Raw genomic sequence first — 24,578 nt, 5'->3', positions numbered from 1 at the left:
GGGGGGGGGGGGGTGCAGTGAGAGACTGAGAATCGCTCCTGCATCAGCATAAAGGCACTATGAAGAGACCAGCGGAGAGTCAGCCTTAAAGGGTTCTCCGACCGTGTGTTGTGGGCCGCTGGAGAACACGGCCTCCAGCCATGGGATGTGTGTTCTCTCTGCCCAGAGAGAGACAGGCAGCAGCAGCCAGGTCAGTCTCTCTCTCTGTGCCTATCTGCGCGCGTGACAGTTTGTTCTGCTGTGCTCTATCCACAGTCTTACTATGCTGATGCTCGGTTTTCTTATATTACCTCCCTGACTGCTTTCGCGTGTTTCTAACCAGCGACGTTAAACATGAGAAAAGGGACTCATTTTAAACATAGCAATCTGTGTTGCAGAACATCGAGTCATTCTGCATAATCCAATTATTTCTGACTACACCCTGAGAATTGAACAAAATCTTCAAAGGAAAATTGCCCACGGCACAAGTAATGAGACATTTTGAGGAGTTTTTTTTGCATATCCCACCCTACCATGAGGTATTCATCCATCTTCATCACCTAAAAAGCTTACAAATGTGATTTGGTAAGAATTAGTTATTTTAAGAAAATGCCTGGAATTTATGATTCTTCTGTGGGATGGAACTTTTCTCGTACTTTGTGATGTCTGAGATGCAGTAAAGAACATCAGTGGAACTCAACCAAAACAGTGGAAACACGTGGGGGAAAGATTACGTTTGATCACAGTAGATATTCACAAAGATATTCCCAAATTCCCTCAAAGTTAGGGGAAAACACTTTGTTCTGTAAAAAGAAAATATTTAAAATAGACAACGATGTGGTAGATTTTAATGCCCAAACCTGCTTTGATGGTAAATGCATGTTTCTGGTCAGTAGCAAGCTGGCACTCATTTGGTTATAACCTTTGTACCTTAATGAAAAGGGGGAACATTATGAGGGAAGCCCAACAATAATGTTTTTTAAGTAGTAACAACGCTTTGGAGCAGGAAATGTTTTATACAGTGAAAACAGCAAAATGCATATATCAGACTTGCTTAACCTAACTGTGGACTGGGTATGAAGTAGAATAACTTACTAGATTGAAAGCCAGAGCTGGACAGTTAACCAGATTGCTCCTGGAAATTGCTCTGGATAACAGCGTCTGCTAAATAACTTAAAATATAAATGAACAGTTCAGTTTGCTTGCTCAAAACCCTAGATCAGAGTTAACATGTACTATCACATGGGCAGAGCAACCCCTGAACAAGAATGTAAAAAAAATGTGTAGTTAATATAACAATTCTGAAATGTATAACAATGGCATGCTTTATTAGCTATGAAAATGTTGCTCCAGGCATCTCAAATTAAAAATGATTCCCTATCTTAAGAATCCTCTTTTAAGGCAGGTGGCTGTAGTAGGGGCAATGCATTGAAGAGAATGGCAGATAGCCTGTACATACACACATACACACACACACACACACATACACACACACGCAAGGATTTTTGGCTGGCGGCAGGAGTCCTTTGCCTTAATCCGTTTCTGTGTTTTTTGTGAGACTGGAAATACAATTCTCTGTTATTTACTGGTTCCCATGCTTTTTATAAATAACGGTTCAGTTCCGGAACACTGGACATCACTTTTGTTCCCGATACAGTTTCTGTCCAGAACATTTTTGTTCTTTCCCAGTTTTCTGTTCTGTTCCCTAATAAACCAGTTCCAACCCCTGGTTATAATAAATTCTTCTATCCCCACGGTATGCGTTCCATTGACCTCTTTACCACAACTATTATAATAGACCAATGGCTGTTCATCTGGATAATCAGGGTTGTGTATTTAAATGTCTTTCCTTACGCCCACACGATCAGACTGTACATTTCCAAGAGCCAAAGGAAACTGTGGTACATCAATGAGAAATATTGGAGATTCTTCAGAAAATGAACGCACAGTGATTTATTAATTATACAGACATAATTAGCAAATTGCATGTGGATTTCTAAGATGTATTTTTCATGCATTTATGCGTTGTTGATATAGACAGTGGAGAAATATAGAGTATTTGCTACAAGAGCATAAGTCTAGATTCGAACCCATGCTTCAGCAGTAAATTTGCATCGGAGGCCTAAACTCTGCCTAGAGGAAACAGCTGTCACAGTAGAGAATTGATTGCAATGTTTACAGAAAAACATGTTGACAATGGAAGTAGACCATTGGATTGCCATGTATTCAGATCCCGGACCAATCCTCTCACATTACTAAATTACAAATGGTACATTTATATTTGATTACAATTTATATATTTGAGTACCTTTATTTTAGATTTCCTAGTGAAATTTCAAGGTGACACTGGTTTTATGTTGGAAAACATTTTTCATTAAATGGACTCACATTGATTTGTTGGACATACAGTCAGAGTTCAGTGACTAGGAGTTGAGTTACCATATCAACTATAGTAAACAACACATCAAAACCTCTGCAGTCTGCATTAAACTGGCCTACATGGGAGGCTGGCAAGAAAGAAGCCATTATTCAAAAAGTATAAACCAAAAGGAGATTCCAGAAAGCATGTGAATAACTCAGCTGCTAATTGAAAAATATTTTCTGGTCAGAACTCAAAGTGCAATGTGTGGCACAAACACTTTCCATGGCTCAAGACACAGAGGATTTACAGTGAAGTGTGGAGCTGCAGGGAAGCTTCTCATCAGCGACTTGGCATTTGGTTCAGATTTACAGAAGAATGGATGCTGCAAAATACATGAAAATGCTGTAAGAGGACCTGCTTCAGAAATATGAAGCTTGGAAGGAAATTCTCCAGTCAGAACAATTGTGAGAACCAATCTCTGACATGAAACACTTGACCCAAAAACTTTGACTGATTTAGCTTTTTTGATATGTTGCATGTTTTAGATAAAAAAAAAATGTTTTCATGTTTGTAGTCCAATGCCCATGTCATTAAACAATCCTGCCACTATTTCTTATTTCTATAGGTTACTGATCATTATTAACAGTCCCAGATCTGAATGCTGAAACAGTTGAATGTAATTTTTTTTTTTATATAGCAATCGGGGACAATAACTGACACATCCTATTGTTTTTCTGCAGCTATACAGTAGGTTGCAGCTACTCCAGACTAACTTAAGAGTGCACAGCAATTTTAGTTTATTATGGATGCACAGTTCTAACAAAGGTAGCAAAAATAGATCATGTTTATTGAGTACAGGCCCTTTTTATTAATAAACTATCTTGTTTAAACAAAGGTAAAAAAATTAAATAATAACATATAATGATGATCTTTTAAATATTTAAGCATTCGGACCAAATGTCGTTTTGGGACTTCTAACATAGTCAACCATGAATGGACGTTTTGCTAACATCAAAAAGGGTGGAGTCAGAAGCTGATAGAAATCATATGGAACGACCCTCTTATTGTTACGATTGCCTGTCATCAAGAATTATGGCTGTGTGCAGTATTAGTAGCTTACAATTGACTTTATTTACTGTCAGAGCATGCATCAGTTGTCACTTAATTTTCTGTGACAACTGTTGCATGTTTCTGTGACAACTGACATTTTCATTCAGGGAGTTTCACATTTATTTATTTTCCCTGGTTTTTGTTTTTGATCAACTGAATAATTTCTATGCTGTGTTTTCATGAATTGTGAAGAGATACTAGTTATATGGTAATTTACATGTTGTTCATAAGTGGGTGTAAACTATAAGAAATGTCTTCCATCTGGTCAGAGGGGGATGACAATGACAGATTAAAGAAAATGTTCTGCTCTCAAATGGCCTGTTTTTGTAACAGGCCATTTGATAATGGCATCTCAATGTAATAGCAATGCAGATGACAGGATAACTAAGTTACAATGGTATGCTGATGTTTGCCTTTAACATCTGAATTGTCTTTATTTTTTTCAGAGTCACCCCACAGCGAGAAACCAGCTTCATTGACAAAATGAAGAAAACAGTGCGTTTTATTGAAAATGCTGGGTCCAAAAACATTTATTTGTTAAGTAGGCTACATGCCACATAACTTGCTTTGGTCACTGTCACATAAAACATTGGTTTCTGATCTGGGTTGAGCTTAGAAAGGTTGCTATAATGTAGGATGATGCGGTCCCCCTCTGCCTCTCCAGAACAGAAACATGGTGGCGTTCTACGGCTCTCAGACAGGCATGGCTGAGGAGTTCTGCAGCCGACTGGCCAAAGATGCCCAGCGCTATGGAATGAGTGGCATGTCAGCTGACCCCGAAGAATACAACATGGTACTGGCCTTTATCCTGCTGAATACCTTTGTGCTCTGTTAACATTGTCTCACTGTCCTGCATACTGCATGCACACGTACAGTAATACCCAGCAGACTTCTGGCCTTGTTGTGTGAACTTAAATTAAATAAATAACATTTGGAGTGCTAATGACGAACGATCAAAAGACCCGTTTTTTTTGAAAGAACCACATGTGTATGTGCGTTACATTCTTCCCTTTCTTCCCCAGTCAGAGTTGCGTCGTCTTTCGGAGATTGACAATTCCCTGGCTGTGTTCTGCATGGCCACCTATGGGGACGGGGACCCTACAGATAATGCTCAGGACTTCTACGACTGGATGCAGGAGACAGAAGAGGACCTGACCGGAGTCAACTTTGCGGTTGGTGTTTCGTTGTCCATGTTATCACGTCATGAGATAAAGTAGGTCTGTAGAAGTTGAGTCAGGGTCTTTAAGCGCAGCAGATCTGCCCAGAATGAGTCACACTACGTCCCCCAGGGGTTGAGATGTCTGTGTGTGAGGTTTCCCCGTGTGAAAGGCTCAGGGGCGGTTGTACACTTGGTCCACTTCCCTTCCAAACTCACACTCCATGTGAAAACATGTGTTGCAGCCAAACAAAGCTCCGGGACTGGCCAACCTCAAAGCTGGAGCTGGTAGCTTGTGGCTTGGAGACACTGGAAGTCTACATTTCTCACCGACAAGAGTGTTTTCTCACTGACATCATTACTGAACAATGTTAACCATGTGCAACTCCCCTGAGAGAGCATTGTGATGTGGTTGTGTCTTTTCATCTGGGGGATCCAGGCTTTCGTGCTCTCAACAACTGTCTTGGATCCAGCCATAGAAAGCAGCTCACATCCTAGACTAGATCTGATCCTAATGGACACAATGACAGGAGATATTCTTTCTATAAAAAAGGGAACCAATGCATCTATTGTAGTGGAAAACTGTTTGGAGCTGTTACACAGTCTTTAACCGTAACCACAACAGTCCTGGACACATGACGGCCAGATTCCTGAAGTGACACTGACCATATTTACTCCATGTATGCTAGGAAGATTTTCTAAATGATGTGTACCAAAGCCCCATAAAAACACTAAATAAACTGCTAACTGAAAAGGCATTCTATTCGCTGGATGTGTGAAATGATGAACTATAAAATTCAAGGAACATTTACAAATAAATAATTCTGTCAGTAACAAGCACAAATAACCAAAATGGCGTTTAGAACAACTTAACCAATGCGATAAGGCTCACTGTAAGTCATGCACTTAGTCTCCATCCTTGCAATCGCAAGAGTAGAGTAGCATGTCATCCATCCATCCCCATCGCTCAGAGTAGCATGTCATCCATCCATAGCATGTCATCCATCCATCCCCATCGCTCAGAGTAGCATGTCATCCATCCATAGCATGTCATCCATCCATCCCCATCGCTCAGAGTAGCATGTCATCCATCCATAGCATGTCATCCATCCATCCATCCCCATCGCTCAGAGTAGCATGTCATCCATCCATAGCATGTCATCCATCCATCCATCCCCATCGCTCAGAGTAGCATGTCATCCATCCATAGCATGTCATCCATCCATCCCCATCGCTCAGAGTAGCATGTCATCCATCCATAGCATGTCATCCATCCATCCCCATCGCTCAGAGTAGCATGTCATCCATCCATAGCATGTCATCCATCCATCCATCCCCATCGCTCAGAGTAGCATGTCATCCATCCATCCATCCATCCCCATCGCTCAGAGTAGCATGTCACATGGCCCAAGCCAAGTTTCAGACCCTCATGCACCAGTGCACTTTCAAGGAGAGACAGATGCAAGGATTTGATGGCATAAAAGTGTTCAGTGATTATGTCAATGATTGTCTTTACAGAACCCATTATATTGTAATGCATTATTGCATCATTATTTTATAAACTATTGAAAATTGAAACAAATATTTAGGGATGTTTAGCATGGCTATAGATAATATAGGAATTAACTCAAATAAAACGACTTGGCTACTAGGCATAATATAGAATCACACTAACGTGTTTAATGAGACATTTTGAATGGCATGCAAAGGAGATGTTTTATTGTTATTACAGTAGGCAGAGTTATGCTCTCATTGTTTCAATCTAGACATGTGAAGTAGCTAGACAATCATATTTGAATGTGTACTGAAGCTGTGGCCTGTAGTGGGCCGATGGTCTAACCCGCTGCACATACACTGCTGAAGAATGGGTTCAGTTCTGTCTCACTGCTACTTCAGCAGAACTCTCTTTTCTGTATCTTTCCCCATTTTCCTGTCCAATATGTATATAAATGTCCAAACATATTTTCTAAATATATACATACATTTACAGTTGGGTCAGTTTTGCATCAAGATATAGGCCCTAAAAGTAGCTTAAGCATTACGATTAGTAATTTAATTTAAATTCATTTTAATAGGTGACAGCATTTGCATTTGAACTCTGCAGGTGTTTGGCTTGGGGAATAAAACGTATGAGCACTTCAATGCCATGGGAAAGTATACAGACAAGAGACTGAAAGAGCTAGGTGGAAACAGGATCAATGCTCTGGGAATGGGAGATGACGATGGCAAGTGAGTACAGTCAGTACAGAGCGAATATTGCCACAGTGTCCATGATTGAATCCATAGTCATACATAGTCGTATCTTTCTTATCAAAATATAACACTGTGATGTGTTCTATGCCTTACCTTTTTCCCCAGTCTGGAGGAAGACTTTATATCATGGAAGGAGCAATTCTGGCCTGCTGTGTGTGAGCACTTTGGAGTGGAAGCTACAGGAGATAACACCAGGTAATAGCTATCTCCTCCTTCAATCCCAGTCAAACTTGTTTGCTGACTAGAGATTTTTTGTGAAGCCTGGTTGATCCTGGGTATGGACATATTACCTTTTTATGTGTTTACTGTTTCTAATATACCTATTTCAGTTATTCCAAATTAACTACACTCGCTCGTAAGTGGGAGATTCGTAATGCTGGTGCTTACAGATGTAATACACAGCTGGAGCTGTAATTACAGTTTACATATCCTAATAAATCAAGAGTTTTCAGAGAAACTGGTATTCTAATTAACATTAACATCATGTTTACACTGATTATGGTGAACAGAGACAGGTGTTCACTGATTTAAAAAAAATCATAAATGTAACCCCATAAAAGGTGTGCAAGGCTTTCCATATTGTCTCTTAGCAGCTATTACCAGGGTTCTATAGAGCATGCATGGGTCTATGATAATTTGTGGACGAGAGCTGCAGAGCGGGAAGTAACCAACTGTCCTTTTCTCTTTCTGTTTTAGCATACGACAGTACAAGTTGGTTGTTTTGACTGACATCAACGTTGATAAGGTGTACACTGGGGAGATGGGTCGCCTCAAGAGCTTTGAAACCCAGAAACCGTGAGTTGACAGCTTCACATACACACAGGATGTGATGTATGCAGCTAAACTAATACTAACACAGAGCTGTGTTGCTAAATGAACGGAATGGGGTCCCTCTGGAATTGGGGTTGCTTTGTATCTCTGGCCTCTGCAGCCATGGAAACATTTAAATTGTTACACATCATCAATTATTGATTTACAGCTCTGGAGAAAATTAAGAGACCACTGCACCTTTATCTTTCCTTTCCAAAAAAAAGTTGAAAAGGAATGTTTTCAGTGAGGAACAGAAGCGTTACATTTGCAGTGGTCTCTTAATTTTAACCCTTCTGTTCCTCACTCAAAACCTTCCTTTTCAACTTTTTTTGAAAGGAAAGAAAAAGTTGCAGTGGTCTCTTAATTTTTTCCTGAGCTGTATGTTGATCACAGTCAAAACTATATAAGTATTTTATAGTGCAAAACATGATGTTGTTGCATTGGTCAAGTGACCTTACAGACATTTTAACAATGCATTGTGAATTGTGAAGTTAAGTTATACAGTACCTCTGTTATTCCACAGCAATTGTTCGGGTGGGGCCCAAATAGAATATCTGTACACATGTTCAGACCTTTGATGTTCTAATTGGCCATAAATTATGCTTGGTGTCTTAACTGTAAAAACAGCTTGAACTCCTTGTTTGTATTCACAAGTAAGCTGGTTCTATTTCACATTTTTATTGTTGGCTGCAACGTGTATGATGTTACATGTAACTGTATTCATTTTAGCATATTTCGCTACCATGACACCCAAACCGAAGGAGGAATGTTTTTCTCTATTACATATGAAGGATTTCTTTAATGAACAATTGGTGCATAAGCAATTGTTACATCAACAGAATTTTTTTTGTCAAAATTCACATAGACTCAACTAACACAAACATCTGATTTGATCAGAGAGGTCCTGAAGAACTGTTTTCTTTCCTTCCAATGAGAGGTTCATGTACAAACAAAATGACTGCAGCAAGTTGTCATCTGACTAAGTCCATGCAAGAGGATATCAACGCTGTCTATGAATCCATGTTAACTTTCACAGGGAAACTGGATGATCTAGAGCCATGGTTTTCAAACCTCTCCTCTGGGAACCCCAACCGGTCTGGGTATTTCTACTACTCCTGAGCTGGCACACCTGATTCAGCTTGTCTACTACTGCTCAAGCACTTGAATAGTGAATCTGCTGTGCTAGTTCAGGGCTCCAGTTAAGATGTGGAACTTCTGGGGTTCCCTGAGGACTGGTTTGAAAACCACTAATCTGGAGCAGGGGTATTCAAATCTGGACCTTTAAGCCTGTTCCACACCTTTTTCATTGCAACCCTCTAATCAGGGAGTTATTTAGTCTTTTTATACCCAATCATGTTACTGACCTGTTGTCAATTAACCTATTAGTTGTGAGTTTGTTGCTTTCCACTACTTTTCCAGTCTTGTTGCCCCTGTCCCAATTTTTTTTAATCCTGTTGCTGGCATCAAATGATTCTTCCCTAAATAATTGGTGCACAGTTTGGAGCTGTGCTTTGGGACACTGTCCTGTTGTAGGAGGAATTTGGCTCCATTCAAGAGCCGTCCACAGGGTACAGCATGGTGTTGCAAAATGGAGTAATCTCCCACTTTACTGCCACCAAAGCACCCCCAGACCATCACATTGCTTCCCCTATGCTTGACAATGAAAATCTGTGAAAATCAGCCGTTTCCATCTACAGTAGTCATTTACAACACTGACAATGTGTACACTGTTTTTCTAATACATTTTATTTAATTGTTTTTATTTTGATGGACAAAGAATTTGCTTTTCTATAAAAAAAAAAGACTTTTCTAAGTGAACTCTACTACTACTATACTACTTTTGAATGGTAGTGTGTAATGATAGCATTATGTATGTCACTCAGTCTTATTCCTTGATGTAGGCATCTCTACCAAATTCAGCTGTGCTCAAAAGTTTGCATACCCTTGGAGAATTGGTAATATATGTTCCATTTGTAAAGAAAACATGAGTGACCTTTTGTTCTTAATACGGTGTATTGCCCGCTTTAGCATCAATGACAGCATGCAGTCTTTTGTATTAGTTGTCTATGAGGCCCCAAATTCTTGCAGGTGGTAAAGCTGCCCATTCGTCTTGGCAAACTGCCTCCAGGTCATGCAAAGTATTTGATTTGTCTTGCATGAACCGCATGTTTGAGATCTCCCCAGAGTGCCTCGATGATGTTAAGGTCAGGAGACTGTAATGGCCATTCCAGAACCTTCACCTTTTTCTGCTGTAACCACTGGAGGGTCAACCTGGCCTTGTGCTTAGCGACATTGTCGTGCTGGAAAGTCCCATGTACATCTTTTGTGCAGAAGAATACAAATTGTCTGCCAGTATTTTCTGATAACATGCTGCATTCATCTTGCCATCAGTTTTCACAAGATTCCCCATGCCTTTAGACATCACACACACCCAAAACATGAGCCACCACCATGCTTCACAGTGGGGATGGTATTCTGTTCACTGTTGACCCCTCTCCAAACATAGCGCTTATGGTTGTGACCATGAAGCTCTATTTTGGTCTCATCACTCCAAATTACAGTGTGTCAAAAGTTGTCAGGCATGTCAAGGTGTTGTCGGGCATATTGTAACCAGGTTTTTTGGCGCAGTTACGGCTTCTTTCTGGCAACTCGACCATGCAGCTCATTTTTGTTCAAGTATCATCGTATTGTGCTCCTTGAAACAACCACACCATCTTTTTCCAGAGTAGCCTGTATTTTCCTGAGGTTACCTGTGGGGTTTTCTTTGTATCCCGAACAATTCTTCTGGCAGTTTTGGCTGAAATCATTCTTGGTTTACCTGACCTTGGCTTGGTATCGAGATCCCCACATTTTTGATTTCTTAATAAGTGATTGAACAGTACTCACTGGCATTAGCCATTTTCACCTGTGTGTGTCACCTTGTGTGTCTGTAACAAGGCCAAACATTCAAGGGTATGTAAACTATTGATCAGGGCCATTTGGGTGACTTCTGTAACCATTATGATTTAAAAAGGAGCCAAACAACTATGTGATAATAAATGGCTGCATATGATCACTATCCTTAAATAAATTATCAGTCATTTTCAAAGTCAATGCCAAAATACCACAATTTCTGCCAGGGTATGCAAACTTATGAGCACAACTGTACCACCAAGTTAAGGATTTGATTGATAAAATGATGTCTGAATCCAAAGTGTTTCTTAGTGTTACTCAGTATAAATGTTGCTACACCCTGTCACCATCATTGGTGTTACTGATACTGATTCTGGTGGCTTAATGTTTTATAATGGTATACATTATGATAATTGAGGCTACAATCTTTGTTGATTTAAATTGCTAATAAATTAATACAAATATTCAAAATGTGTTGCCCAAATAGAACCCCAATTAGAGAAGACCAATTATTAAGTGTTTTGGGTCCCAATGCTTTGAGATGTTAACTGTTAACTGGATCTTTGGAAAAATACATTATGAAACCGTAGCACTTTTATCCTTTCATCTGAAATGCCTTTGTAATAACTCCAGTATGATTGCAGGCCTTTTGATGCTAAGAACCCCTATTTGGCCACAGTAGCCACCAACCGTCAGCTGAATCAAGCTGGCAACCGCCATCTAATGCATCTAGACTTGGACATCTCAGGCTCCAAAATAAGGTAATTACTCTGTTTTAATATTTCATAGAAAAACTTCCATTAAATATCATACATTTCTGCATTCTTATGTCTACTTAATTCCTTTCAGCCAGAATGTGTTGAATATATTTTTTCCCCTTCACTCACTGGCAATATGAATGTAAATAGTGTGTTTATATGTATTGACACAGACATTTTCTTGTTAGAGAAAGACAGTGGGAGGTCTTATCCCTAACCATTGTCTTAGATGTTTCAGAATAAGTGCTCCAATCACTGACAAAACAGACAAATGCCAAAATGTGCATTTCATCCCTTACACAGTCTCAACAAAAAGTTCATTCAAAAGGTCTGTTAAATTGCATGTTATCATAGTCAATCATTTCAACAATTTGCACTGAGCTGAAAATGACAGCACGTACATTAGTAGGAAAGAAACAAATTGAGTCTGCTCACTGTTCAAATAAACCTAACATAAAAATTATAGACCGATCATTTCTTTGTCAGTGGGCAAACGTACAAAATCAGCAGACTTTCTCCCCCTCGTTGTACATACATTTTCCACCTTTCAAAACACATTGTGACATAATACTGTGCGCTTTTTGAAGCATGAAAAATAAACCCCGCTCCTCCTGGCCAATTACGTGTGAAACAGACCACACTGTCCTAGAAATGTTTCAGACGCGATACACACCAAATAAGCTACCCCCAGGTGAAGTGTACCTTTAAAGGGAAAGTCCACAACAAATACGGATGATGGCCATTTTAATCATTCAATTAGATGTATTTTTGACCTTTTTACCTCAGCGGTTGTCACCATGTGAGCACGGCATTAATTCCGCTTCACCTTACCCTGTCTGTAGATATGACTCTGGGGACCACGTTGCTGTTTACCCCATTAACGACATATCAGTAGTGAACAGAATAGGCCAGATCCTGGATGCCGACCTGGACGCTGTGATCTCTCTAAACAACCTAGATGGTAAGTTGTATATCACGGCTCACAGATGTGCTTTGGATCTGCTTTGCAGTGAAGCAGTTCACTCTTACATTGTTTTGTTTGGTTTTGTTTTTTCATATTTGGTTGCAATGCACATTGTGTCCAGCGATATTAATATATTCTCAACCTCTGGATTACTGCATAGTGATCGAATTGCATGGAGAATGGCGTCAGGATAACAGTGTCAACTGAATCCTGCGGTCTGCCCTTACCATCCAAAATGGATACTATAGCCTTTGAATGAAGAAAATCAATCAATCAAATGTATTTATGAAGCCCTTTTTATATCATCTTAAACCTGAAACTGTTATGCTGATAAGGTTATGTATGTGTGTGTGTTCAGAGGAGTCCAATAAGAAGCACCCGTTCCCATGTCCAACTACGTACCGCACAGCTCTGACCCATTACCTGGATATCACCAACCCACCTCGCACCAACGTGCTGTTCGAGCTCGCCCAGTATGCCACCGATCCCAAGGACCAGGAAACTCTGCGCAAGATGGCCTCTGCCTCCATCGAGGGCAAGGTTGGCACAGCGGACTGATCTGACTCGGTCCGCCCGGAAATAGAAAAATCTTGTCCATAGATTTAAATAGCTATAAATGCTCTGCATCAGCGGAGAGTAACTGTTTGTTTTGTCGGTTTTTCCCGGTCAGGGCCTGTACCAGAGCTGGATCCTGGATGCAAGGAGGAACATCCTGGCTGTGTTAGAGGACATGCCATCCCTCCATCCTACCATAGACCACCTGTGTGAACTCCTGCCTCGCCTTCAGGCACGCTACTACTCGATCGCCTCCTCTGGCAAGGTGAGACCCAGTAGCATAAAAAATATACGGTGGTGTTTCTCATTTTAGTGTGAGAAAGAAACAAAGCAGCACATTTGGATAGAGATCAGTTTAGGGGCTAGAAGTGGTGAAGGGGCAGATAACGACACTGGGGCCCTGTCAAAATATACCCTTGGACAGGGCCAACCAAATAGCCCCGCCCACTTTAGCACAGCCCAGACCAGGAAAGGGACATCAACAGAGCATCAGCTAACTTTCCTGAGATGAGGCTGAACACAGCCTACAGAGTTCCATAAGACTGCAAAAGCCAGAGTAGGACGCGAACAGAACAGAATGATCTTATCACCAATTTAAGTCGAGTATGGGATGGGAAAGTGCTAGAAAGTCAGTGACTCAGTAATAGGGTCAGACACAGAATATCCCAGAGGAGAGAGGGGAGCCAGCTAATGAAAGACAGCAAGTGTTCAGTTTCATGAAGTTCATGAAGCTCATATACAGAGCCTTTGAATAATTTGCATATTTAGGGAGTTCCTTTTTTTCTTTTAATGATCATGATTATTTCACTGGAAGTTCATGATGTTCTTCAATTTTCCTTGCTGAAGTGAAAGCTAACTTGACCTTGGAGAAGACTTCTTTCTAGTTAGCTTTGCAACTATGTAAAAAAGTTATATTGGAAAGTTTTTATTATCCTCAGTCTTAAGCCAGGTTTTTCTCAGAGCTATGCTTCTTGATAATTATGGATTCATTTTAGGTAATGAATAATGTAACAGCAATGTGAAAGCATCTAAACATAATTAAAGAAATATACTGTAACTTTATTTATTTCGTTTCATAATGTTTACTTAATAACTTTGTGTTGTCTTGATGTCAGGTGTACCCAACGATGGTACTTAATAACTTTGTGTTGTCTTGATGTCAGGTGTACCCAACCATGGTGAGCATCTGTGCGGTGGTTGTAGACTTTCAGACCAGCACAGGGCGGAGATTCAAGGGTGTAGCCACTAACTGGCTAAAGAACATGGTTGTGACGGATAACAGCCACAAGGCCACTGTGCCCATGTATGTCCGCAAGTCCCAGTTCCGGTTGCCCTACAAGGCCAGCAACCCAGTGGTGATGATTGGGCCTGGCACTGGCATTGCGCCTTTCATGGGCTTCCTCCAGGAGAGAGGGATGATGAAAGAGCAAGGTAAATCAGCCAGGTAGCAAGAGAGCTTGGGCCTCATCTGGTATCTAAGTCTGCCTGTTGAATTGAACAATATAGATGTGTCCAGTGTGCTGTACACAGACAGAATTCTATAGGTTGAACAGAGTATGTTGACTACAAGTATATTTATATTTGTAAGCAGAAGGGAGCTAAATTGAAAAGAAGACCAGTGTGCTCGGGATAGCTTCACATACAGAATGTGTTGTGTTTTCTTTATCAGGGAAGGATGTCGGTGAGACAATACTGTACTTTGGCTGTCGCCACAGAAATGAGGACTTCCTGTACCAGCAGGAACTACAGGAGTTTCAGAAGATTGGCGTTTTGACACAACTTAATGTGGCCTTTTCCAGAGATCAGGAGGAGAAGGTAACATCTGTCAGCTTCTCAGTTAGTTAGTTAGCATTTCGAAGATTCAATAAGGTCTTATAAATGACTTTCATGAGATCCAATATTTGATACTGCCTATGATATTGCCTTGAGAACCTGCAGACCTCAAGAAAATATTATTTTATATTGAATTGGATCTAAAAAAAATATTACTTTAAAATGTACTGTTCAGTTAGACTAACTGATTTCTCATGCTAAGGTTTACGTGCAGCATCTCCTTAAGAAGAACATGGAACATTTGTGGAAGCTGATCCATACTGACAATGCTCACATCTACATTTGTGGGTAGGAACTATTGTTGACCTGCCAATGTATATGCTTTTATATTATCTTTTTTTCTTGGAATGCATAATCACTGTGGCCCACTTTAAATATGGCTGCTACTTGTTATATCATAGGGATGCAAGGAATATGGCTCGGGATGTGCAGAACACCTTCTATGACATCGCTGAAGAAGCGGGAGGCCTTACACACACCCAGGCTGTGACCTACATCAAGAAGCTTATGACTAATGGGCGCTACTCTCAGGACGTGTGGAGCTAAACAAGATTAAGCTATCTTGCTAGCATGCCCTCACAACCCCTAGCTAGATTTTAACATACCGCGTTTCATTTGGATGAGCAGAGGTGGCACATGATCACAAAATGATTTATAGCTCTAATGGCTGTCAAAGGTGCTTCCACCAAGTTTTAACTGCAGGGTGTGAAGGCATACACAAGGAATTAATCCTCATGATTTCTTTCTTAGATATTTGGAAAATGCTTTGTGTTTTTTCTTATAGTTAAAGAACATATACAAAGTATAATTGAAAGGGACTTCCTGTAACTGTTCTTTATGTTACATGATTTCCTGTTTGATTGGGAAATTAATATGAGGTGACACACATGCCAAACACGCTAATTCATCTATCATCATAGGGAAGGTCAAAAAACACAATTAACATAAAAAAAGATTATTTGCCTAAATATGTAGTCTGTAAACAAAATAGCTACATGTCAGAAAACTGAACTCTCTATTATTAGGGAAGTAATTAAAAAGTTTAAATCAACTGGAGCTGTGAGGAACCTGCCCAGAACAGGAAGTATTTTTTTCCTCCCATGCAAGTGAGGATGCCTTGAGAGGTGAATAATTCTCGATAAATCACAGTTGGGGGAATTGCAGAAGTTAGTTGAATCTTGGGGTTACCAAGTCTCTAAAACTATTGTTATCTTTTCATGGGTAGGTTGCACAAAGTACTAAATGCAGGGGTACAAATAATCATGGACATCTTTTGAGAAAAATATGTATTTCTTTATTGAAATGTATTTTTGCCTTAAACAATTTTACCTCAATTAAAAGTTAGATTACTCTGATATTTTAAATATAAGATCAGGCTGATGAAAAACTATGAATTTTGTTTATAGCCTTTTCTACTCATCTTTACCAATAGGGCCAATAATTCTTTAGGGGACTTTTAAGGTGATGTTAAGCAGTCTTGCAAATGTTTCTTTTAAAAGGAAAACTACCTTTACTATTGTAGTGATATAGAATCACTTGGCTGGGCTAATGCTCATTTAAATTCCAAATGTGTGCCTTTTAAATATTTCTCTTGCATTGTTTCTCTTGCAGTGTTATTATGACCTGTTACATGACTCTTACATGACCACTTGATCCAGTTTTATGCAAAGCCCTTTGTATATAAACAGTATAACTTCAAAGTATGCCTTTGTAAAAAATATATAAAAATAAATAAATCTAAATCAGTGATTTGCATTATTTGGTCCTGGTTTCTGGTTTGTATTTGCTGTACACAAACTGCATGTAATGGCAGTTTAATCTATTTAATCTCAAATCTATTGGTCAGCGAATGCTAAGCAAAAAACATTAGTGAAGATTTCAAGTATTGCTTGAAAGCCCTTATCCACACATTACATCTCAAATCAAAATAAGTCTTAATTTATTTTAAAGTAAGAGTGGGTGCTTATATACCGATCAGCCCTAACATTATGATCACCTGCCTAATATTGTGTAGGTCCCCCTTTTGCCAACAAAACAGCCCTGACCTGTCGAGGCATGGACTCCACTACTAGATTGCTGAAGGTGTGCTGTGGTATCTGGCACCAAGACATTAGCAGCAGATCCTTTAATAACTGGAAGTTGCGAGGTGGGGCCTCCATGGATCGGACCTGCTTGTCCAGCATACCCCACAAATGCACGATTGGATTGGAATTTGAAGGCCAAGTCAACACCTTGAACTTGTTGTGTTCCTCAAACCATTCCTGAACCATATTTGCTTTGTGGCAGGGTACATTATCCTGCTGAAAGAGGCCAATGCCATCAGGGAATACCGTTGCCATGAAAGGGTGCACATGGTCTGCAACAATGCTTAGGTAGGTGGTACGTGTACAAAAGTAACATCCACATGAATTGCAGGACCCAAGGTTTCCCAGGAGAACATTGCTCGAAACGTAATTATCAGTGTTATTCACTTCACCTGTCAGTAGTCATAATGTTATGGCTGAACAGTGTATTTATATAAGTTAGAAAGAGCATGAAGTCATTTTAGACAACTGGCAAATCATTAGAATTTTTTTTTTGGAATATGTAATTTTGCCTGTTTTCCCTCGACATCACCATTCTTACAAGTCGCAAAAAATTACAGAATTAATCTTCAACTTCAACTGTTTTTGAAAATTGCTATATATTTATTCAAGCATAATCTTCTCAATAGGTTTACGAACAGGTCAACTGTTAGTCAGTTAGAGAATAACCTTAACTTCCCACCATGCCCGTGGATATACACACTCCAGGCTTTGTTCAATGACAAAGATGGGTGACAATACAGTTTATAATTTTCAAAAGTTTTTCATCCAGTTTGTCCATATCTGGTGGCGGATCATTATCTGAGGATAACAATAATTTTTTCATTTCATTCACACCAAACAAAACCAAATTTGATTATTAGATCCCCTATACAAATATGATTTTATTTCACTTATTTGACCACTTCAACAGTGAAATAAAAAGTAATTGGCAGTATTTAAAGATTTGTATTACAAATGACACACATTTTAATGAATAATACAGATACAATATATTTTAAACCCCTAATATGATTCAAGGTACTCCAAAGTATTTTTCCATTGTTTGTAATGTAATTTTTTTTTTTACTTTATTACATTCTGTCCTAGGTGTCATACAAATAAATACAAAAACCCACAAGCCTTACATAACCCAAATGAGTGTAAAAAGACATGTAACATACAGTATACAAAGACTATTTGAAATACATTAAACAGAGCTCATAAACATAAAAAACATAAAACCTATTAAACTGTATTTGACTAAACACAACAGAGGACAGTTTATACTGGGGGTGAGGGAGGTGCGTGTGTGTGCATGATTAGGCATGTTTTGTGATTATAGTATGAAATGTTTTAAGTCGTACTGTGTTACAGATATGAGAGAGGGTGGGTATGAAGGTTTAAGTATGTTGGATTAGGTGAGGCTCACCAAACCACAGTCCCAGACCGCAGTTGTTTTCCAGCCCATCTACACATCCCAGCCCGTCTACACATCCCAGCCCGTCTACACATCCCAGCCCGTCTACACATCCCACCCCGTCTACACATCCCAGCCCGTCTACACATCCCACCCCGTCTACACATCCCACCCCATCAACACATCCCACCTCATTTACACATCCCAGCCCATCTACACATCCCAGCCCGTCTACACATCCCAGCCCATCTACACATCCCGCCCCATCTACACATCCCGCCCCATCTACACATCCCAGCCCATCCACACATCCCACCCCATCTACACATCCCAGCCCATCTACACATCCCACCCCATCTCAACATCCCAGCCCATCCACACATCCCAGCCCGTCTACACATCCCACCCCATCCACACATCCCACCCCATCCACACATCCCAGCCCATCCACACATCCCACCCCATCTCAACATCCCAGCCCATCCACACATCCCACCCCATCTACACATCCCAGCCCATCTACACATCCCAGCCCATCTACACATCCCAGCCCATCTACACATCCCAGCCCATCTACACATCCCACCCCATCTACACATCCCACCCCATCTACACATCCCACCCCATCTACACATCCCACCTTCCCTGTAATATGTGCCTTGTAACGTCTAGGTGCTTTAAAAGAGGTGCGGAGCAGAGGGGAGAACTTATTCAGGTCTCCCTTCAAGCACCGCCCTCGCCCTTTCTAAGGATTTTTATTTTGTGCCTCCTTTAATATGTGATGCAGTAAAAGAGGTTGGGTCATTTCATTTCTGACAATATCTCACAATGTGTGTCCTATAGTAATATGTCCCCTGTCTGGCTTTCACTTCAATTATTATTATCAATATGTAGTGTCAAAACAACTGCATTAATGTAATCTGTATGTTTTACACCCCTGCTTTAAATAAAGGATAAACAACAGCTCATGTGACATGATCCACTAAAACCCAGGCTCACATTTTTCATTATTTGTCTGTGAATATCCAGGTACCCATGGATGAACAACAGACCAAGGTTACTGTGAAACTTTATAGTGCATTGAAAGACATTGGACCAATGTGGATATGTTGAGAAGGTTGGAGCCCAGTGTCTGTAAATGTTGGAGCACAGTATCTGCTGGTTTCTGAAGCAGATGTTTGGCTATTACTGTGTCCATGGTTGACACTGTGTTCATGACAATGTCCCTGACTGTGGCTGCAGCCGTGTCCATGTTCGTTACTATGTCCCTGACTGTGGCTGCAGCCGTGTCCATGTTCGTTACTATGTCCCTGACTGTGGCTGCAGCCGTGTCCATGTTCGTTACTATGTCCCTGACTGTGGCTGCAGCCGTGTCCATGTTCGTTACTATGTCCCTGACTGTGGCTGCAGCCGTGTCCATGTTCGTTACTATGTCCCTGACTGTGGCTGCAGCCGTGTCCATGTTCGTTACTATGTCCCTGACTGTGGCTGCAGCCGTGTCCATGTTCGTTACTATGTCCCTGAATGGGCCAAAAACTCTGCTTAAAGCCATATCCGTGGTTGTGTCCATAAATATCTGAGAGATGAACAGGGCTCCGCTGTGTGTAGTAGGAGTGTGCCCAGCCTTCATAGGTCTTTGGTGTGTGCTCAGTAGCTTGTAAGCTGGTGGTAGAGGACACTGGGGCGTAGGCTTGGACCGGATAGGAGCCTGGGGTTGGAATGATTCTGCAGTCAAAGACAAAAGTATGACATTTCTGTCAAATACATATCAGTGGAAGGCTGGCCATCATGAGGCAGATAGTGTTCATCTACATAAATCCATCAGAGACTTTAGCCAAAACATTAGCCGAGCCAAAAGCAACAGACTGGTTGAACAAAAGAAGGACAATGAGAACACTGGTGAGCTCTTCATTGGAAAACAATCTGGTAGACCACAGAAGACCACTGACTGAATGACTGAAGAACACTTAACGGTGAAGGAAAAAACCCTAACAATAGTCAAACAGATCAGGAATAGAAGTGTCATGGACTAACACACTCTTCATCTTACATTCCACTTCCTGTTTTCAAAAGATCTTTGGCAATCATAGTTACAAGGTAAACCATGAGACATCTCTGAGGGCAGTTGGAAATGCATTCAGTACTTATACAAGAATGGGTAGGGGTTTGCATAGACACCCTGTGAAAACAACATATGTTCCTTATCCCTTTCAACCCCATGTTGTGTCTTCCTCTATCCTGTCCTAAAACTCACTGATCTGTCCTTACCCCCATTCTGGCAAAAGGTTTACATCTACTTCATCATGTTCTTCTTTCCCCACATTTACAACACTATCAACACCTCAAGCATTCCTCTTCCCGTCTTAGACACAATGACTCCGTACTTTTCCACTAAACTCACTACTTAAACTAACCAGAAAAGGAACCAGGCAAGCATAATTCAGCCGGCCAACAATTAAAAGTGATAATAATGTTGTTGCTCTCATAAAGCATTGGGTTGAACTGACTAATGTTTTTAAGTTTACCTCCACCACAAATAGCATCTATGTTTTAACAGCTTATTAGCCAGTAATAGGCTTTCTAGTATCTACTTACTACTTGGAATAGTCATTAGAATTGAGCAATTGCTAGTCTGAAGATGAACTTTTCCCTGGCAAAGCTATTTCATTTCATGGCACAAAAACATTTGTTTTTCTTACATTCGTGAATGACATTGATACAATAACTATCAATATAGGTGAAGATAACTGACTTTTTCGTCAAGTGAACAGACGAGAGAATCGTGGAATTTACTCTTTTACTGGCCAAGGGGTTTTGATCTATCCTATATTACCCCCAAAAGCATGCATGGATGCATACTTCGAAAATCCACCAGAAATAGTCGCAATACTGTATAACCTTAAACAGTTTCAGTTAAGGCTTACTATAACGTAGCTCCTGAATGTTGTAGCCAACAAAGTTTTTGTCTATCCTGACCCAAAAAGCATGCAGGGATGCGTACTTCGAAAATCCCCCAGCAATAGTCGGAATGCAACCGTAAACAGTTTTATTTCAGGCTTACTATAATGTAGATACTGAAGGTTGTAGCCAGGGAAGTTTTTGTCTATCCTGAACAAATCCTAATGCACAATTTTTTTCAGTTTTTCAGTTCAGTAAAATTACCATAACAGGCTTGCAGCCAAAAGTTGTATTTAATGACTTCTTGTCTTCTGATAAATGATGCATCTGGTGTTTTCTCAGTACTCACGGTGGATGGACCGTTCTCCTTCTCTCCACAGTGGATGCAGGGACATACAGGAAACCAATGTTCTTCAGCAGTCTGAAAGGCAACTTCCTGTCCAGGATTGTTCCAATGGTGTCAGATAGGTCTAGCCGTGAGAGACAGCCCTTTCCGTCTGTGTTACCAGAGCACGATAAGGACAATGTGACGCAGTCATGCACGCTTTTCCTCACCAAACATCCCATAATGTACACCACAAAGACTTAATACACATTTCAAGCAAATACAACACCAAGAGTGTGTTACCAGTTAATTACACTACTAGCAGTGCAGTTATGAAGTTGTGACATACTGAGTGTATCACAGTTCATTTGGATCACAATCAGGCTGGAATAAGGATACAAACCCCCCCTGCGATGATGGCGACGACATTGCAGAGGAAGACAGTGTTTGGAACCAAAATGGTTACGATGAGCAGAAACAGCCAGGGAAGGGCTAACATGGGAACACTGACCCCAAAAAGAAAGCCCTTAACCATACGAGAGTGTACTGTGGCCATACTCATAACAGAGAGGGATACAGGAACTAACCCCTCCACCAGGTTCTGGGCCGATGTGCCAAACAGTAGAAGCCCCAGCGTGGTGTACAACACCCCCGTGCTGATAGAAAGCAACAGAAAAATGAGGAGGAACCGAACTGTCCCCAAACTCTTCTCAATGCCACCACAGAGAGGCACAAGAACCCCAATGCTGAGAAGTAGCTGGGTCACTGTCCTGTGGTGGAAGGAGTAGGTGATGAGCTTGTGCACTGCAAAGGAAGAGGAGGATTAATACAGGAATTATGGGGTAGATATTATGTTTGGCTGGATATTAGACCTGATTGGAGAACTGCAGTTTGGCAAGTACTGCATAAGAGCTATTATAGAAGAATTTAAAAGTTCTTCATTTTGATGTCAGATGTTTCCTCAACCTGAAAGTGTTCTATAGGCCAATTGAGACTATAGTGTGTAAAGACATTTTCATTTAACAGAGACTGCAAACGTCTGCAAATTTTATGATCTACAAGGAATGCTGTCTGGACAGGCAGCCTTGTGAAGGTAGACATGCTGCAAGGTTCTACATACTATATATACAAAAACAATGACCCAACTGTCCATATAAGCACAGGGGTCCTCATCAAAGGCTCAGTCTGGTTTCCACCGAATTTACAACGTTACAGCTAATCTAGTATTATAATGTTATTGTCTGTTCTCAAATAAGAAACATTGGGTTCCGACTCTGCTTTGTCCTTATACTTACATTTTCCCTCTGATTGCTTTGTGAAGGGAGTAGTTGGCCTTTTTTAATTCAGCAAGTTACCTTGCTGTTGTCATAAAATGGTTAATGCTTTTAAGATGTGCACAGATGATTTTTATATACAGCTCCAGAAAAAAAGTTGAAAAGGTAAGTTTTTTGTGAGGAACAGAAGCGTTAAATTTGCAGGGTTCTCTTGATTTTAACCCTTCAGTTCCTCACTCCAAACCTTCCTTTTTTGGAAAGGAAAGAAAAATGTGCAGAGGTCTCTTTACTTTTTTCTGGAGCTGTATTTAACGAGACATTTTAAGCATAACATCCTCAATTAATGTATTGATGAATTCAGTAACACATTGTGTAGTTATTGATGTTCTCCCAAGATGCAAAACATCTCCCAGCAGTCCACCTGGTGAAAATGGTCTTGAACAAACTAGATTGAGCTCATATACAATTACGCTTTTGTCATGATTGTGTCTTGTCTGGACAAGCAGAAACCTATGTTTACTAATTAACTATGCAATTTGGAAACAGAAACATGTTGCAGCAGAAGAGGAGACAGAAAAATATCAGTTGAAGTAGACGTGTATAATACTCCTAAAAAGGTTTTATTAGGCTGGGGTATGCTGAACGGAGGTATGGTCTCTATTGCCGAATGGGTGTGAGGGCCGATGACTGCAACACTCATCTTTGCATGTTGCGCAGGAGATGGGTTTGTGAAATTAAGAGCACTTTCCATCTTCCTCAAATACACTTTAATAAAGTCTCAGACCACAAAGGGTAGCCTAAGCATAAATGGTTTCTAGTTTGTGACTATAATGCCTTCTATCAGTTATTTCAAACACAGTCGCTGGCTTTATAATTATACTGCCAGCTAGATAATTAAAAGAACATTGCATTGTGTGGTGGAAAATTAAATCCTATTTTGTATTATGAAGTGGAAGGCTCAGGCTGGACTTGTTTACAATTTTGGGGTCAAACTCGCTGGAGGAGGACCTAGCATATGTTGATTTTTGTAGATCTAAAATGTAGATCGTCAGGAATATGTAACTACGCTTCAGTTTTTTTTGTATTCATTAAAATTAATCAGACTGAATATCACACCACTCCCATTAAAGCCAACTTGTTGTGTCAAGCTCATATGCGCAGCAGTCTGGGCACAATCTTGGGGGATGAGGATAAATTGTTCAATGGTTCAACTTCAAACCACTTGGGACCGACATTTGTGTAAGAAGCCCTAAACTAAATGGAACGTCACGGGGGTTCCCAGCAGAACGTTTGAGAACCACTTAACTAGTTGACAATCCCATTAAGAGTAGAACGCATGCTGGTATAATTAACTATAGTTGTGGTACACAGCCCTCTAGGATAGAACATTTAAAAATAATGTGCCTACTAAACTCCATAACTTACCATCCCCACTGCCAAAAGTTGTGGTCCCAAGACTAAATACTTCCTTCGACAAACCAAAATATGTTGTGACTGTAAAGAAAACTACGGATACTATAATGACAGCAACAATGCCACTCGTGAGCCTCAACTCAGGAATACAAATCCTGAACCTCTCAACCACGTCTTTTAAAACTATTCGAGAGATCATTCTGATGTTTAGTCCAAGCACAATAGAAAAACAACAGTTTCTAACAACAGTTTCTAAGCAAAAACCGGCTAAACACATTAGCGTCTTGACTACTCCATTCCTGAACTTCCGCACTGACAAATTCGTCACAACCGATCTTCTTCATTGGGGTTTGAAGGCGGCTTGTATAAAACATTTATGGTGAATTACCGCCACCAACTGGACTGCGGTGAAATATGGGAAGCGCCATACGTTAAATTGAGATTTAGAAAGTGGGGGAGCCCTACTTTCTACTTTCCATTTGTATCTGAAAAGTTCAACTGCCGGCCAGTGGA

General features: G+C 40.4%; 3 protein-coding genes across 7 annotated transcripts; 2 read left to right on the top strand and 1 right to left on the bottom strand.

Annotated features, from left to right (window-relative positions):
• Positions 1 to 19: 19 nt before the first annotated feature.
• On the top strand, positions 20 to 16,421 carry pora (P450 (cytochrome) oxidoreductase a). Of its 5 annotated transcripts, none has more exons than XM_010893561.3 (15): positions 20 to 190; positions 3,898 to 3,946; positions 4,116 to 4,244; positions 4,474 to 4,623; positions 6,712 to 6,836; positions 6,966 to 7,055; positions 7,557 to 7,655; positions 11,207 to 11,323; positions 12,163 to 12,281; positions 12,643 to 12,824; positions 12,955 to 13,104; positions 14,003 to 14,270; positions 14,509 to 14,654; positions 14,875 to 14,960; positions 15,074 to 16,421. In XM_010893561.3, the coding sequence occupies exons 1-15, from the start codon at positions 141 to 143 to the stop codon at positions 15,216 to 15,218; spliced, it is 1,905 nt and encodes a 634-aa protein (XP_010891863.2). In that variant the 5' UTR covers positions 20 to 140; the 3' UTR covers positions 15,219 to 16,421. The 5 variants fall into 5 exon arrangements, with proteins under 5 accessions (XP_010891863.2, XP_019904012.2, XP_019904011.2 ...); XM_020048453.2 differs by having other exon boundaries at positions 143 to 190; positions 3,898 to 3,987; XM_020048452.2 differs by lacking the exon at positions 20 to 190 and adding an exon at positions 201 to 564.
• A 1,693-nt stretch (positions 16,422 to 18,114) lies between these two features.
• LOC117594672 (putative uncharacterized protein DDB_G0290521) lies at positions 18,115 to 19,106 on the top strand. The gene is made up of 3 exons (XM_034292988.1): positions 18,115 to 18,128; positions 18,178 to 18,258; positions 18,634 to 19,106. Exons 1-3 carry the CDS (start codon positions 18,115 to 18,117, stop codon positions 18,818 to 18,820), a joined length of 282 nt encoding a protein of 93 aa, XP_034148879.1. The 3' UTR covers positions 18,821 to 19,106.
• Positions 19,107 to 19,207: 101 nt separating this feature from the next.
• On the bottom strand, positions 19,208 to 22,201 carry rhbdd2 (rhomboid domain containing 2; the record flags this gene model as incomplete). The annotated part of the gene is made up of 3 exons (XM_034292987.1): positions 19,208 to 19,880; positions 21,403 to 21,550; positions 21,778 to 22,201. Coding segments are annotated over 3 exons (1,227 nt in total), but the record flags the coding sequence as incomplete, so codon positions are not given.
• Between the last annotated feature and the right edge of the window lie 2,377 nt (positions 22,202 to 24,578).

This window comes from Esox lucius, chromosome 7, assembly GCF_011004845.1.
Source record: "Esox lucius isolate fEsoLuc1 chromosome 7, fEsoLuc1.pri, whole genome shotgun sequence".
Lineage (NCBI taxonomy): Eukaryota > Metazoa > Chordata > Actinopteri > Esociformes > Esocidae > Esox > Esox lucius.
This window is presented reverse-complemented; position numbering and strand designations above follow the sequence as displayed.

Bases quoted from the DNA above. Each gene is read 5' to 3' on its own strand.
- LOC117594672 (XM_034292988.1), top strand. The intron at 18,259-18,633 runs GTCTACACATCC...TCAACATCCCAG, and splicing joins CCGTCTACACATCCCAGCCC to CCCATCCACACATCCCACCC.
- pora (XM_010893561.3), top strand. From the start codon at position 141: ATGGGATGTGTGTTCTCTCTGCCCAGAGAGAGACAGGCAGCAGCAGCC. The intron at 4,245-4,473 runs GTACTGGCCTTT...TTTCTTCCCCAG, and splicing joins ACCCCGAAGAATACAACATG to TCAGAGTTGCGTCGTCTTTC. The intron at 6,837-6,965 runs GTGAGTACAGTC...CTTTTTCCCCAG, and splicing joins ATGGGAGATGACGATGGCAA to TCTGGAGGAAGACTTTATAT.